Genomic DNA, 15,157 nt, shown 5'->3' with positions numbered 1-15,157 from the left:
ACAAGCTGAACCTGAGTCAACATTGTGATGCAGCAGCAAAATAAGCTAATGCTATTCTAGGCTGCATCAACAGAAGTCATAGTACCACTCTATTCTGCCTTGGTCAGACAACACCTGGAATACTGTGTCCAATTTTGGGCACCACAATTTAAGTAGGATGTTGACAAGCTGGAATGTGTGTGGAGGACGGCAACCAAGATGATCAAGGGTCTGGAAACTAAGCCTTACGAGGAATGCTGGGCATGTTTAGCCTTCAAATATCTTAAGAGTTGTCACATGGAGAAGAGAGCATGCTTGTTTTCTCCTGCTCTGGAGGGTAGGACTCGAACCCATGGCTTCAAGTTACAAGAAAGGAGATTCTAAGTATCAGGAAGAACTTTCTGACAGCAAGAGCTGTTTGACAGTGGAATGGTCTCCCACAGGAGGCTATGGACTCTCCTTCCTTGGAGGTTTTTAAGCAGAGGTTGGATGGCCATCTGTCATGGATGCTTAAGCTGTGATTCCTGCATTGTAGGGGGTTGGACTAGATGATCCTTGTGGTCCCTTCCAATTCTAAGATTCTATGGCATATGATCAGCCACTGAGCTCTCCCTCTCACCTGTAAAATCAACTACAGTCTATCCATATCTTTCTTGTCAGTCTTACCCAGAAACTAAAATGTATCATGGGGGTGTGGGGAGTGAGGAGAGAGAAATCCGTTAAGATGCTGGACCATCAGACCATCTGCTCCAAGTCATAACTTATGAAAAGGTTTGTGCTAATATTAGAAATCAAACGTAAATTCCAGGTTCCTCATTCAGTTTTCACGGGAGAAAAGTAGGCTGTTTGACTAAATAAACCGCTTTATCCACTAAGTTTGAGGGAGAAATTTAGTTCACCTTTAAAAGCAAATCTACCTAATCTGGACTTTCCAACGCAATACACAAACCGAAACACAGCCATCCTTTGAAACTTGAACTGCAGTTCTCCACCCAAGTAACAGGTATAAAATTGCAGGTACGGGGGTAAAAATGCATTATATTAGAGGAAATTGTTTTGCGAAATCTGTATATTAATCAAAATTGCATGCAGAAATGTTCGTATTAGGAGAAATTCATAGTTAAATGCTGAAGAATAGGAACTTAGGGTACTTTTTATGTTAAAAAATGCAGACTGATGTGGAGATGAAAATTAGAGTGGGGTGAAAATTAGAAACTGAGAGGTGATTCATCCATCCCTAGAAATGGACTTTGCAGCTTGATTTGGATAGATGCTCACACACAATGAATGTAAATTTGGAATATTAACCCCAATTTAGTTCTTTCCATTTTTCATTGCACCCATCCAGGGTATTGCATGTTGCAGCATTATAGTTCCTTGGTTTTTAAAAGCAGACGCTTTCTCTGCTGTCACTTCAGAAATGCAATATGTGTAAGTACACCAGAGAGAGAAATACGTTCTCTTCTCCTCTGGTTTTATGAAACTTAACACGCACTCCTGGCCATTGCAAAGATTTGTACTTCCCCTTTACCAGCCACTCATATCTAGGAACTACTGTTCAGCAGCTGGTCTGTAGCCTTACTCTAGCAAAATGGTCTTCTCTTATGTTGATGGGTCCCAGTGGGCTTACCTGGTGGTGGCGACAGCATGAGAAGCTTGCAGAATCTTGTTGATTTTCCACAATGCTCCTACATATTGTTGTTGTGTGGCATTGTGGAGCATTCAAATAACAGCTCTAACCAGGATGCTGGGGCCAAGGAAGTTCTTGATGGTTCCACATGCCGATGCTAAACCTTGCAACCTACGCAGTGTTAACATAGGAAGTTGCCAGATCGCTGGTCCATCCAGTTCAGCATTGTTTGTACTGGCTGGCAGTGGCTTCCCAGATTTTTGGACAGGTGCCATTCCAGGCCTACAAGGATTGAATCTGGGACCTTCTGAATGCAAGGCAGATGTTCTCTTATTGAGCTACAGCCCTCTCCAACACAAGTAGGGACAGGCTTTTAACAACCCAATTCTTTTATCAAGTTGGAGGGTATACTGGTAGTGGACAGTATAGTAGAGCATCAACAGTTATGCACCATGCCAGCCTCACCACTGCCTTGCCCCTCCCTCTCTATCCCCTGGTGAGCAGCAGGGAAGCAACTGGAGGTCAACTGAGTACTGGCTCCACACCGTGCTGCCTGATTCTGCTGAATAAGCAGCTGGATGGTACAGTTTGGTTTTAGTCTATATACTCTGTACCATTAGCCACATCCACTAGCACAAAACGCTGAAGTATCAGCCATCATGAGAGATGGGGGGGAAATTTGATTCAGTTCACATTTAAAGGCACCTTGCTACACCTCCTGGCAAATAGAAGGGGAAGAAATGGAGGCAGTGAGAGATTTTACTTTCTTGGGCTCCATGATCACTGCAGGTGGTGACAGCAGTCATGAAATTAAAAGACGCCTGCTTCTTGGGAGAAAAGCAATGACAAACCTAGACAGCATCTTAAAAAGCAGAGACATCACCTTACCAACAGAGGTCCATATAGTTAAAGCCATGGTTTCCCCAGTCGTGATGTATGGAACTGAGAGCTGGACCATAAAGAAGGCTGATCACTGAAGAATTGATGCTTTTGAGTTATGGTGCTGGAGGAGACTCTTGAGAGTCCCATGGACTGCAAGAAGATCAAACCGATCCATTCTTAAGGAAATCAGCCCTGAGTGCTCACTGGAAGGACAGATCCTGAAGCTGAAGCTCCAATACTTTGGCCACCTCATGAGAAGAGAAGACTCCCTGGAAAAGACTCTGATGTTGGGAAAGTTGGAGGGCACAAGGAGAAGGGGACGACAGAGGACGAGATGGTTGGACAGTGTTCTCGAAGCTACCAGCATGAGTTTGACTAAACTGCGGGAGGCAGTGGAAGACAGAAGTGCCTGGCGTGCTCTGATCCATGGGGTCACGAAGAGTTGGACACGACTAAATGACTAAACAACAACAACACTTAATTTGCACTTCCCGGAACAAGATTGAACCAAAACATAGCCTTCCTTCAAAATTTGCATTCTTCCAAACTTTGAAATGCAGTTTTCAAGCCAAGTGCAAGAAAAATGCATGTATTAGTGAAAGTGACATAGAAAAATGCATTAAAACAGGGAAAGTTGCACTGCAAAAATGTGTGTATTGGGCAAAATAAAATAAAATGCTGCTAAATTTTCATGAGGGCTTTTAAAAAACCATGCAAACGGATGTGGAAATGTGGAAAACTGAACAAGTTGAGATTGGAAAAATGAGAAACAGAGAGAAGCTGAAATTGAGAGATTCACACAGGCCTGGTCATCACTCCTTTTAATAAGAAACTCAGGTGGTGAGACCTGGCAGGACTGGAGACCAAACAAGCCACTAAGTAACAAAAGAAAACTATCATTGTACTGCAGAGGTATAATAATAATAATAATAATAATAATAATAATAATAATAATAATAATAATAAAACTGAGGGAGGAACACCCCCCAAAAAAAACCCTTCCACAGCCTAGTAAAGACTGAGGATGTTCATCAACCATGTAATGTTGTGTGTTATGGCGGCTGGCTGGAACCCTGAACAGGAGATGACTTATTAAAAAGCAAGTACGGTATGCATAATAGTTTGTTGCTGGTCCCTCTTGTTTGCTTTAATAACTATTCCATCTGCCCAGTTATGAGTGTCCATAGTGGAGCTGGGATTAAAGGTGATTGTTCCAAGACCTTGTCCAAGTCATTTCGATTAAGATAGCCATTCATTATCTACTGACAATACTGAATTGTTTTCAAAAAATAAATCCAGACCACATTATAGGATGGGAACATATTGAGGTATTTTTTAAAAGAAAATAATATTAATAATAATCAGTTGCCTTTTTGAAAGAGTCACCCTTCAAGAAAGAAATCTGAAATGTCTACTGATTTTTGCACAGAGTGTTTAAAAATGGCCAAACAGATGTTTGGTAGATTTTTTTTCACTTTTTTTTGTAAAAAAGAAAACCCTTACAAACTCCACTTCCTGACTGAGTTATGTGTGCCAAGTTTTAGCTCCAGGGAAAAAGAGAGAAATTTTTACAGCTGAGTTATAAACCCCTGACAATAAGGGTTTACAATGAGATGCTGACAGACCCTTTAAAAAATTAAAAAAGGAAATGTTCAGGCTCTGAGAAGAAAATGTGCAGAGTAAAATCCAGCTGTGATTGTGTGGGCATGCTGTGGATTTGAGCAACAACATGAGTGTTTTTGCCAATTGGATCCCAAAATGGATTGCAAGGCTTAGTTCCATCCAGTTTCAAGCATCTCTCTCCTAGTGTCTAAAGTTTGCTTCAATCATAATAATAATAATCACCATCTAAAATATTGGTCTTTAGCTTTTGTGTCCTGCAACATTTGACAGAAGAAGATATGGACGCCTTTGATATTGTTCTATACTTGAAATCCAATCATAAGAACATAAGAGGAGCCTAGTCCAGCATCCTGTTCTCTACGTGGCCAATCAGAAGCCTGTCATAAGCAGGACCTGAGTGCAACATCACTCTCTCTCGCCTCCTGGGGTTCCTGGCAACTGGTAGTCAGAAGCGCACTGCCTTTGACTATGCGGGTACAACAATAGCCATCAGGCTTAGTAGCCAGTGATAGCCTTATCCTCCATGAATTTGCCTAAACTTGTTTTAAAGCCATTCAGTTTGGTGGCCATCACAGCCTCCTGTGGGACTAGTTCCATACTTTATCTGTGCACTGCATGGGGAAAAAATGCTTTATTTTGTCCATCCTGAGTCTTCAGTGAATTTCAATGTCACTGGATGTCCGTGAGTGTTATGAGAGAGGGAGAAATCATATGTCTGTGTCAGTTTATTTGAAAGATTGCCTTGCCCCAGATGTGCCCGCTGAACTACTGGCCACTTTACAAGAGCCACATAATATTCATTCCAACCAGTGGCAACACCTAATCTCTGGAACTTCCTGCCTATTAATAGTTGGCAGTTGCCTGCTCTGCATTGCTTCCAGTGCCTGCTAAAATAATGGAATAATAGAATTCTACAGTTGGAAGGGACCCCAAGTTACCTTGTTCAAGCCACATTTTACCACTTCCTCACAAGAATATCATGGGAGACTTTGTCTGGCTGGGGGAACCTGGTCATGTGGCCAGCATGACTAAAACGCTTCTGACGCAATAGAACACCATGATAGAAACCAGAGCAGTTTACCTTCCCGCCATAGCAATACCTATTTATCTACTTGCGCTGATATGCTTTCGAACTGTTAGGTTGGCAGGAGCTGGGACAGAGCAACGGGAGCTCACCCCATCATGCAGATCCCAACTGCCAACCTTGTGATCGGCAAGCCCTAGAGGCTCAGTGGTTTAGACCACAGCACCATCCCATTAACTTTTCCAAGATACACTATGTCCAAGCATTCCCCTGACCCACCAAGCTTGTTACTCCATTGGGGGGGAAATGATATCTGGCATGACTGGTTTTTGCGAAACCCATGCAGGGTCTTAGTAATCACCGCATCCTTTTGTAAGGGTTCACAGACTGACTGTTGAATTGTCTGCTCTAGGACCTTTCCTGGTATCGATATAACTACAGTGGTGCCTCGCTAGACGAAATTAATCCGTTCCGCGATTCTCTTCGTCTAGCGGTTTTTTCGTCTTGCGAAGCAAGCCCATTGACAGCTTAGCGGATTAGTGCTAGAGCTGTCAAGCGGCTTCCAGCGATCAGCTGTTAAGCGGCTTATCAGCGGAACAGCTGATAAGCGGCTTAGCGGCTTAGGAAAAGGGCAAAAAAACAAAAACAAAAAAACCGCTGGGTGGGGGACGCAAGATTTTTTCGTCTTGTGAAGCAACCCCATAGGGAAATTCGTTTTGCGAAGCGCCTCCAAAACAGAAAAACCCTTTCGTCTAGCGGGTTTTTCGTCTTGCGAGGCGTTCGTCTTGCGGGGCACCACTGTAAATGGTAACTAAAAGTTTTTTAGTTTAGAGAAACCTACACAGACATAAAACTTTATTATCCAGATTTGTTGAAAAACTGCTCTATAGTTTGCTACATTTCATGTCTACTTGTTTTTAAAGTTTGATTTTATCCATTTGTGTGGATAAAACTGCTTAGAGATTTTTATTGATTATTATGTGGTATATAAATCTTGTTAAACCAACACATCAATAAAATGCATTGCTCCAACAACAGCACTTCCAGAGATGTACTCACACAAACATTTACAATCATACATAAAAAGAAAACTAGCTAATAGATATAAAAAGAAGGAAGGAGAATTTTATAATGCAGGAAAAGGAGTATATGATTGAATATTACCCTATTATACTATATTATGTAATAGCTTCAGAAGGTCTTATTTATTTGTTTATATCAAACAGTTTATTGAACCAGTCAACATATCTCATAATGGAATATACAGTACATCTATTAACACTTAAAAAATGAGATACAGTACTAAATGACTCTTTTGACAGGTAGTGAAAACGGTTATGTTTATAAGGACAAGGTGTTTTTTGTTTGTTTGTTTGTTTGTTTGTTTGTTTGTTTGTTTGTTTGTTTGTTTAAATCCATGGCTCTCAACAGGAATTTACTTACAGTTTCTGCAATAATCTCATTTGTATCCAAGAAAAGAAAGCCATGTATCTTCCAGGCTACAAATAATGGCCACTGAATTAATCAAGTCTTTCAGGAGATCTTTGTAAAAGTTGCAAAACAAGGACAATGTGCCTTCCTGTTTCTGTTTCTTCTTAGATCTATTGTTTGCTGTTGCTTAACATTGCAAATAAAACCTGTCTTTTGAAAGACCTACAGTGGTGCCTCGCAAGACGAAATTAATTTGTTCCGCAAGTTTTTTCTTCTTGCGAGTTTTTCGTCTTGCGAAGCATGGTTTCCCATAGGAATGCATTAAAAATCAATTAATGTGTTCCTATGGAGACCGCTTGCCAGGCTGGCGGTGCGGAGAAGGGCTTTTCTGCCCACCGCAAGCCTTCAGCACAGGTACGGGAACAGAGGGGAAGGTGCACAGCGCTTCTCCTCTGTTCCCGGGGCTTGCGGTGGTAGGAGGGTTTTTCCTCCCCACCGCCAACATTCAGAACAGCATTCTGAATGTTGGCGGTGGGAAGGAAAACCCTCCTCCCACCGCAAGTCTTCAGGACAGCCTTCCGAAGGCTGGCAGCGGGAGGAGGTCTCTCCGCCCCACCGCCAGCCTTTGAAGCAGCCTTCCGAAGGCTGGCGCGGGGAGAAGGGCTCTCCGCCCCACCGCCAGCCTTCGGAGGAGCCTTCCGAAGCCTGGCGGGGGGAGGAGGTCTCTCCGCCCCACCGCCAGCCTTCGGAGGAGGTCTGAGGACAGTGGGGAAGACTCGCTGCGCTTCCCCGCTGTCCCGGAGATTTCCCTATGGGCTTTCGTCTTGCGAAGGAAGCCCATAGGGAAATTCGTTTTGCGAAGCGCCTCCAAAACGGAAAACCCTTTCGTCTAGCGGGTTTTCCGTCTTGCGAGGCGTTCGTCTTGCGGGGCACCACTGTACTTGTAATGTAGCCATTGTTCGCTCTGTTACAATAGAATGGGGTCAAATAGTGCCCTTTTCACCCTAAGGGCCATGTTCCCTCCTGGACATCTTTCTGATCCACCCCCTAATCTTCCTGTGTTGACTGGGAAGAGGGTTTCTGAGCATGTTGGACTGAACATACTTGGAAGACTCTTGCAAGGAACCTTGATAAAGAAGGGTGTGTGCAGGGACATCACAGGCGGAGCCAGCATACACCTCCCTGGTGCCTTACACTCTGGCCACACCTGTCCCATATACAGTGGAACCTCGGCACTTTAACAGTCATGGTTTCTCCCAAAGAATCATGGGAACTATGGTTTGTTAAGGGTGCTGAGAATTGTTAAGAGACCCCATTCCTATAATTCCCAGAGCTCCCTGGCAGGAAGGATTGAATTGTCATTCTGGGAGGGCACCCTTAACAAACTACACTTCTCAGGGGAAGCCATGATGGTTACAGTAGTATAAGAAAGCCTTAAATGCAAGTTGTGGATGTGGCCTTTGTGCCAGAACCTTTCCAGGCTGAACACCTGAACTGGGCTTTGGAACCAAATAACTAAGTTCTCATCAGTCGCCCCTTAAAGATGCTCTTTGGATTGTAAATTGGTGTGAAGTGGGAGGGAAAGAGGGAGGGGGATTTTCCAGTCCCCAAAATTCCCGTTTCTTCTAATGGAATTTCTGTTTCTCCCTTCCCCTTCTCTTCAGTGATGTCTTCAAGTCCAACAGTTGGTTCCTCAAGCACTTCCTCCATCCTCCCATTCTCCTCCTCTGTCTTTCCTGCTGTCAAACAAAAGAGTGCCTTTGCTCCCGTCATCCGACCCCAGGGGTCTCCTTCCCCGGCTTGCTCCACTGGCAATGGAAATGGGTTCAGAGGTACGTAAAACTCTATTTTCCACTCCCTGCCCCCTGGAGCCTCCGTGCATGCAACGTGTTTTGTTTCAAAGGCAGATACAGAAACAACAAAGAAACTGAAAGCTTGGAGGATCTCGATGCATTAGCAATATCACTTAAACAACACAGATGGAGTCCAGAGACAACAGGAATCCTGATAATGCATCAATGGAGAGAAACTGAACAAAAACAATGTACGACCTGGAGAGAAAGGTTTTGACTGTTCTTTAGTCGGGCCTTGTTCATAGTGGAGGGATATATAACTAACACATATAAGGGGAAACTCCATCAGAACTGCACAGCCAATCAGAAGACAGCCAACCTCAGCAAAGATCATGACACTGTAACTGGTTGCTAAGCTACATCACCACCAGCAGCCTCTTGGTTGGCTTGCTTTAACACTGAGAGAACACCTTAAGTTACACTCTGAATGATCTTTGCTGTTGCACTTACAACATGATGTACAAGTAATGTTTGTGAATCTGGGCTGAATGTAAGCTGGGTGCCATCTAGTTCATGATATCGGCAGGCAGAAAAGTTTCAGGAATCTTAAAGTGAAGTGTAGTAGGTAGGGCTGTATTTTTGGAGTGAGCCTACTGGAGCCCGCCTTCATCTAGGAGATGTGTTCCCAAACTATGGTCCATGAGCTTAAATCAGCAGGTCTAGGGATGTCTGAGAACATCAGTTACCTTTCAGAATGCACACTTCTCTGAGTGTTGTGCTGTTCTCCCTGCACCCTACCCAAAAGAGTATGGAGAAAAGTATGTTTGGAAAATATGTCCCCACTGAAAACTAACATCTGCAAATGGAGTAGTGAGTTTTTAGGATGGAAGATACACACACACATAGATTTGTGAATGTGTGTGTTGGGGGAAGCAACATTCTTTAAAAGACTCTGGGGTGGAGTGAGGAGGCCCACCATTTATGGTGGCTGCAACAATGGGCATTTGGTCCCTGTTGTATTTTCAGTTTTTGATGGGAACTGTTGGAGCTCTTCTCAGAGGACAGTGACTGCCAACCCCATCCCTGTGAAGCAGTGTTTCATTCTGGGGATGGGAGGGTGGCTGCCGGCTGGTAACGACCAAGAAGAGCTGTATTGCCAGCACCTGCAGAGACTGTGTTATAAAAAGTTAAAGAAAGGATAATGAATTCTTGCCACCCATGGCAAGCCCTCCCACAGACAGCTGAAGAGTTCTTTCCACTCTCCCAGTTGCCTTGAGGTGGCTTCTATTCATTTTATAGTGTGGAGTGTGTTTGTGAATCTCCTTAATAGCAAGCTAATCAGTTTCCTCTTAAGACCTACTGGCTCACCCATATTGCTAGGTAATTTGCAAATGGAAAAGGGGGGAAATCATTCTGAAAGTGCCACTAGATTAAACCAGTGGTCAACCAGATACCTGCTGCTATTATTATTATTATTATTATTATTATTATTATTATTCTTCACCCTTCACCCTAAGGTCCCAGAGTGGGTTATAACATTAAAACACAACGTTATGATGCAATATTAAAAACAGTTTTACATTACAACTAAAAATTACAGAAGTAAGGTTGGTCCAGAAAATATAGACCTTTTAAGTAGAAGGCAGTAGAAGACAGGAGTGCCTGGTCTGCTGTATAATGAAGGTGCCAGGTGCACTTGGGGACAGTCAATGAGAATGCCCTCTTCTGAGCCACCCCACCCCCCGAGCTTCTGAAGATGGAGGAACTGCCAGGAGGGGTGTCTCTGCTGATCTTAGCACCTGAGAGGCTAGGAAGGGAAGGAGATTTGGATGCAATAACTCTGTCCGATCCCTCATTGCCAGCAAATCCTGGCATTCTTGGGCAGCTGACTGGTCCTATCACCTGCCCTGGACACTCTACTCTTAGCAGTAGCAACCAATTTAATTTCCCAAACTGCCCCAAGAAAGCAAAGCAAAGGTTCACTTGGGGCTCATGCATACCTCCATTTGCCCCACAGCTTTCCCCCAGGAAAACCCATGGTTTAGCATTAAATCGGAACAAGTGGCAATTGGGTGGTGGGGCAAAGGCAAACCCGCTTGGACCCATGCCTGGAAAGTGTGGGACACATGGAAAAGTGCTTGGCTCTTGCTTTCTAGGAATGGGACAAGTAGAAGTGTGGATAAGCCCTGAGTGGGCAGAGGCATCAGGCTAGAGGAGCAGACCTGGCGGGGAAGGGTTGAGGCTCCATTGAGGAGCTTCTTCTCTACATGCAAAGGTCCCAGGTGTGATCCCCAGCATCTCCAGGTGGAGCTGGGAATGTCAGCTGCCTGAAACCCTGCAGAGCTGCTGTGTAGACAATACTGAGCTACAGGAGCACCATCGGGGGGGGGGAGGGGCTGAGGACCCTTCAAAGAATTTCAAGGAGGAGGCCTGGCCCCCTCAATATTCCAGAGTGACATGTGCATGCTGTGCATGAACACCTGCAACGTGCTGATGTATCGCACACATGAGTGACATGAGCTTGTCATGCAGCATGCACGCATGACGTGATCACGTCATGTGGCACCGGCCCCCTCAATTGCAGGGGCAAGACCATGTGTCTGCTGAGCTAGATAGACCAAGTGTCTGAATCAGTATAAGACAACTTTCTATGATTATTGTTCTATGTGTTCTCTCTTTCTGGCATTCCATTCCCCCTGAATTCCCATTTGTTTATTTTACTTATTTAGTATGTTTATATCCACCAGTCTTTCTTCCATCAATGGGATGTACAATCTCAATGGTGTTTTATTTGTTTGTTTTGCAATGTGCGCAACAACCTTGATGCAATAGTTCTTCCAAATAGTTCTTCTTTCACGTGCTGCTGCCAGCCAGCCAGCCAGGCGAACCACTGGTCTAACTCAGGAGGCAGAGGCTCTTGGAGCCATTTGTGGGATTCCCTGCTAGAGCATAGGCCTTGGCAAGCATTTGATGACACCACCCTGGGATGCCAGCCGTGGTGGCAGTTCAGCTCTTGCAGAGCTTCTCTATCTTCTCCTAATGTTGCTTAGGAACCTCACCAAAGAAATCATCCCTCTGTGAACCTCAGTGAGACTGATCAATTTGTAAAGGGAGGTGAATGAGAATGGACAGTTCTAGCCATGTAAGTTATTTTTTACAGCCAAAGCCAAACACCCAAAGACATAGAATGGATGGGCTTGAATAAATTTCAGCTCTCCATAGAGCAAAATGATTTTATTATAGGGAAACTGAGTGGTTCCAGGGCCTTCTTGGGCTCAGCAGTGATCCCCTATCCTAAAAGAGCACAGACAGGGCTCCAAAGTATATGTGAAATCTCTTCTTGAACCACCAGGGGGTTGGATAAAAAGTATTTATTTCCCCAAAATGGAAACATACAACACAATCTCTTTAAAAGTAACTTGTATAAATGCCCCATAAAATCTCCCTTCCTTGCTTTTTGTGAGTGAATATGCACTTCCATATATACATGTATAATACATATCTTATACATACTTACACATATCTCTAGCTATCTAGTTCCATAGCTAGTTCAACACCGGAAGATGTTTTTGAAATTGTGTAGAGGACACAGTCACCACCACTGCCGCCAATATCCTTGATCCACCCACCTTTGACCTCCTACATGGAGCAATAAGGTCTGCAGGGTTATTGTAAACACGTTCAGGCGAATGCGTTTAGAAGTCTCCCCACAGTCAGGTATCCCACTTCATCAGGGTTCCATTCTCCCCTTGTTTGTTTACAACTGTGGTTGCACAGCACATGGAACCCATCAGTCTGCCAAATTATCACATAGTCCAAAAATGTCCCCCACCCCATCCTAAACCAGATCCCTATTTTCATGTACAGAAAATGTCATGTGTGAAGTGTTCCTTACAGATGTTTTGAAGTGTGACCATCTACCTGAGCAGGAAATGGCCTAGGAGCATTAAAGGAGTTCTGCTGGATCAGAGCAAAGTCCTATCTAGTCCATCATCCTGTTATCACAGTGGCCAACCAGATGCCTATGGGAAGCCCGCAAGCAGGACCTGAGCTCAGCCAGGCATTGTCTGCACTTGTGATTCTCAGCAACTGTAAATAGTACATAGCCAGCAGTGGGAAGTAGCCATTGCCTTATCCTCCCAAAATTTGTGTAAATCCCTTTTTAAGTCATCCAAGTTGGTGGCCATCACTGCATCTTGTGGTAAAAAAATCCCATAGCTTAAATAAGTTCTCCCTTTTGTCTGTCCAGAATCTACCATCAGTTTCATTAGATTACTCTGGTTCCAATATTATGAGACAGGAAGAAAAACTTCTCTCAGTCCATGTTCTCCCTGGCATACATAATTTTATATGCCTCTGTTAGGTCTCTTCCTACCCTCCCCCCTTTTGTCTAAACTAGAAAGCCCCCAAAGGGAGTTGCTCCATCCCTCAGATCACTTGCATTGCCCTTTACCATATGCATCAACCAGAACAGTACACTATGTTCTACGTGTGGTATATTACAGCATTATGATATTGGCAGTTTTATTCTGAATCCCTTTCCTAATGATCCCTAACATGGAATTTGCCTTTTTCACAGCTGCCGCACACTGGGTCGACATTTTCATCTAGCTATCCACCACAACTCCAAGAACTCTTTCCTGGTCAGTCACCACCAGTTCAGACCCCATTAATGTATATGTTTGTTAAGGGTGGGGTGGTTGCCCCATTGTGCATCACTTTACACTTGTTCAAACTGAACCTCATTTGCCCATTCACCCATTTTGGAGAGCTCCTTTTGAAGCTCCTTGCAAACCCTTTATTTTCATTTTCAGCATACTTGGTAATCTCTCCCCTAACTCCAAATCCATTATGAGCTGATTGTCCCTGACCCGACACTGTGTTTCTAAGGTGCAATGTAAGGTCAGGGAAATGACTGTACACTTTGGGAAATGGATGTAGTCCTCTTGTTTGCCACCAGCTTAGATGAGCTCATAAGCCAAGTTGTAGGTGTCCATGGTTATTTGCTGGCCTGGATGGGAATCCAGTATATTTGTGAGCACCAGGACTACATTCATTTCCCAACGCGTACAGTCATTTCCCTGACCTTACATTGCACCTTAGAAACACAGTGTCAGGTCAGGGGCAGTCAGCTTCATGGAGCTAAGAAGTGGGTGAGGATTCTGCCCTTCCTCCAGCTCAAACCTGGAATGGTGTGCAGAAGTTTGATTTGTCTCCTTGCTTTTTGAGTTCTATAAATAACCAATCAGTGCAAAGCCAAAATACACCAGAACCTTGGGGCTGAGGAGAGGGCAGAGAGCCTTCCACCCCGAAGCTCCAATGCTGAGGTGCAGCATGCTCACCAGAGGGAGCTGAGCACTCTACCAGGGCAAGCATGTTAAATGAAATGGTGGAGTCCTGGGAACCAAACAAGCACATGGATGATTATCCTATTAATGGCCATGAAAGCTATATAAAGCCTCCATGTTCAGAGGCAATGTAAGAAAGGGCTCAGTGGTAGAGCATGTGCTTTGCCTGCATCTGGTTGGTCATTGTGGTAAGTAAGATGCTGGACTGGATGGGCCAAAAAGGTTTTTCTTTTCTTATCCCCATATGCTCTCTATTTCACTGATGTGCCCTTACCACCTATTTCTGATAAAGAACATGTTGTTTGAAAGCTCGCAATGTTTCAAGCAACTGGTTGTTATTCTAAGTTGCTCTATGGTTCTCATTAAGGTTACACAAGGGAGGAAACCCACATGATTCTTGGCTTCCACAATGGTGTTAGGAATGACACACGGATACCCTCAGATAACCCGCCTTGTGCCATGTGTTCCTGCTTTCCGCTCCCTGTGTGCCATCTGCTAGACATTCCTCTTATGTAGCCAGACTTGGTAGGCAGGGGGAAAGCAGCAGGCCTGACAACACCCCCATTTCTTGGCTGCTCCCCCAAATTGATAGCAGGTGTCCTGATCAGGAAAAGCCCGGCATTTATATTGTGTCGGACGTCAAGGCTGCTTAAAAACAGCGTGGCAGAGATGTAATGTGACTTGACGCAACGTGAAGTGATGAGTACCCTGGTGTCTAATCATCTCATCACAGATGCAAGGCAGCAAATTGGAAACTGCTGGAGCAGTACAAAGGAACTGTTGGCCACCTATGCCTTTGCCTAGATCGGACTATCTGAATGGAGAGATTATTCTCTCTGTCTCTAATGTTTGGGTATGCATGTCATTGGTTATGCAGCCAAAATGACATCAGGGAGGGATCAGCAGGCTTGCAGGGGAACCCTAAGGTTCACACAAGTACACAACAGTCTTTCGTGGGGAGACTCCTCAGAGTGGGGAAAACAACCAAAATAGCCCAGTGAGGACTGAGCATGCCCACTTGCCACAGAATGCTAACTGGCTTGTGTGTGTGTGGAAAGGAATGGAAAAGTAGCTAGGAGAAGGGAGAAAATGGAGACTCATGGATAAAGGTATGGATTAATGACTGGAACATGAATACTCTGCACTGCAACGTTTTGTTGCAGGCCCCATTTCTGTATGCTAAGAGCCACGCTGCAAAGCATTATCTACATATGCAGAGGAATGAGGCAGAAATTAAATCATGACAGTGTAGAATGAACTGCACCTCTTTAGGCTACAGGCTCTGAGAAGGTGTCGCGAGGGCTTCTGCAGCATCCCAGAGCCCTCACACCTCTTTTCCACTGCCTGGAAAGTGAGGCACCTCACTTCTTGCTTTGGAAAGGAGGCCCGAGAGCTCTGGGAAATTCCCATGGCCCTCCTTTAACTTTCTAGAGCCTGTAAGCAAGGA

The 15,157-nt window shown here is 44.4% G+C and overlaps 1 protein-coding gene across 2 annotated transcripts in view; it reads left to right on the top strand.

Annotated features, from left to right (window-relative positions):
* EBF2 (EBF transcription factor 2) overlaps positions 1-15,157 on the top strand; it is a 260,670-nt gene that overhangs the window by 236,106 nt on the left and 9,407 nt on the right. Inside the window, exons 15-16 of one of the 2 annotated variants that reach the window (XM_083713609.1) lie at positions 8,234-8,401; positions 12,942-13,005. In XM_083713609.1, the coding sequence (XP_083569735.1) occupies positions 8,234-8,401; positions 12,942-12,973 (200 nt within the window). In that variant the 3' untranslated portion in view covers positions 12,974-13,005. The remainder of the gene's footprint in view (positions 1-8,233; positions 8,402-12,941; positions 13,006-15,157) is intronic. The other variant, XM_083713608.1, reaches the window with a different exon arrangement.

Source organism: Podarcis gaigeae (assembly GCF_964106915.1).
Source record: "Podarcis gaigeae genome assembly, chromosome: 15".
NCBI lineage: Eukaryota > Metazoa > Chordata > Lepidosauria > Squamata > Lacertidae > Podarcis > Podarcis gaigeae.
Note: the sequence above shows the minus strand (reverse complement) of the source record. Positions and strands in the feature narration are given on the sequence as shown.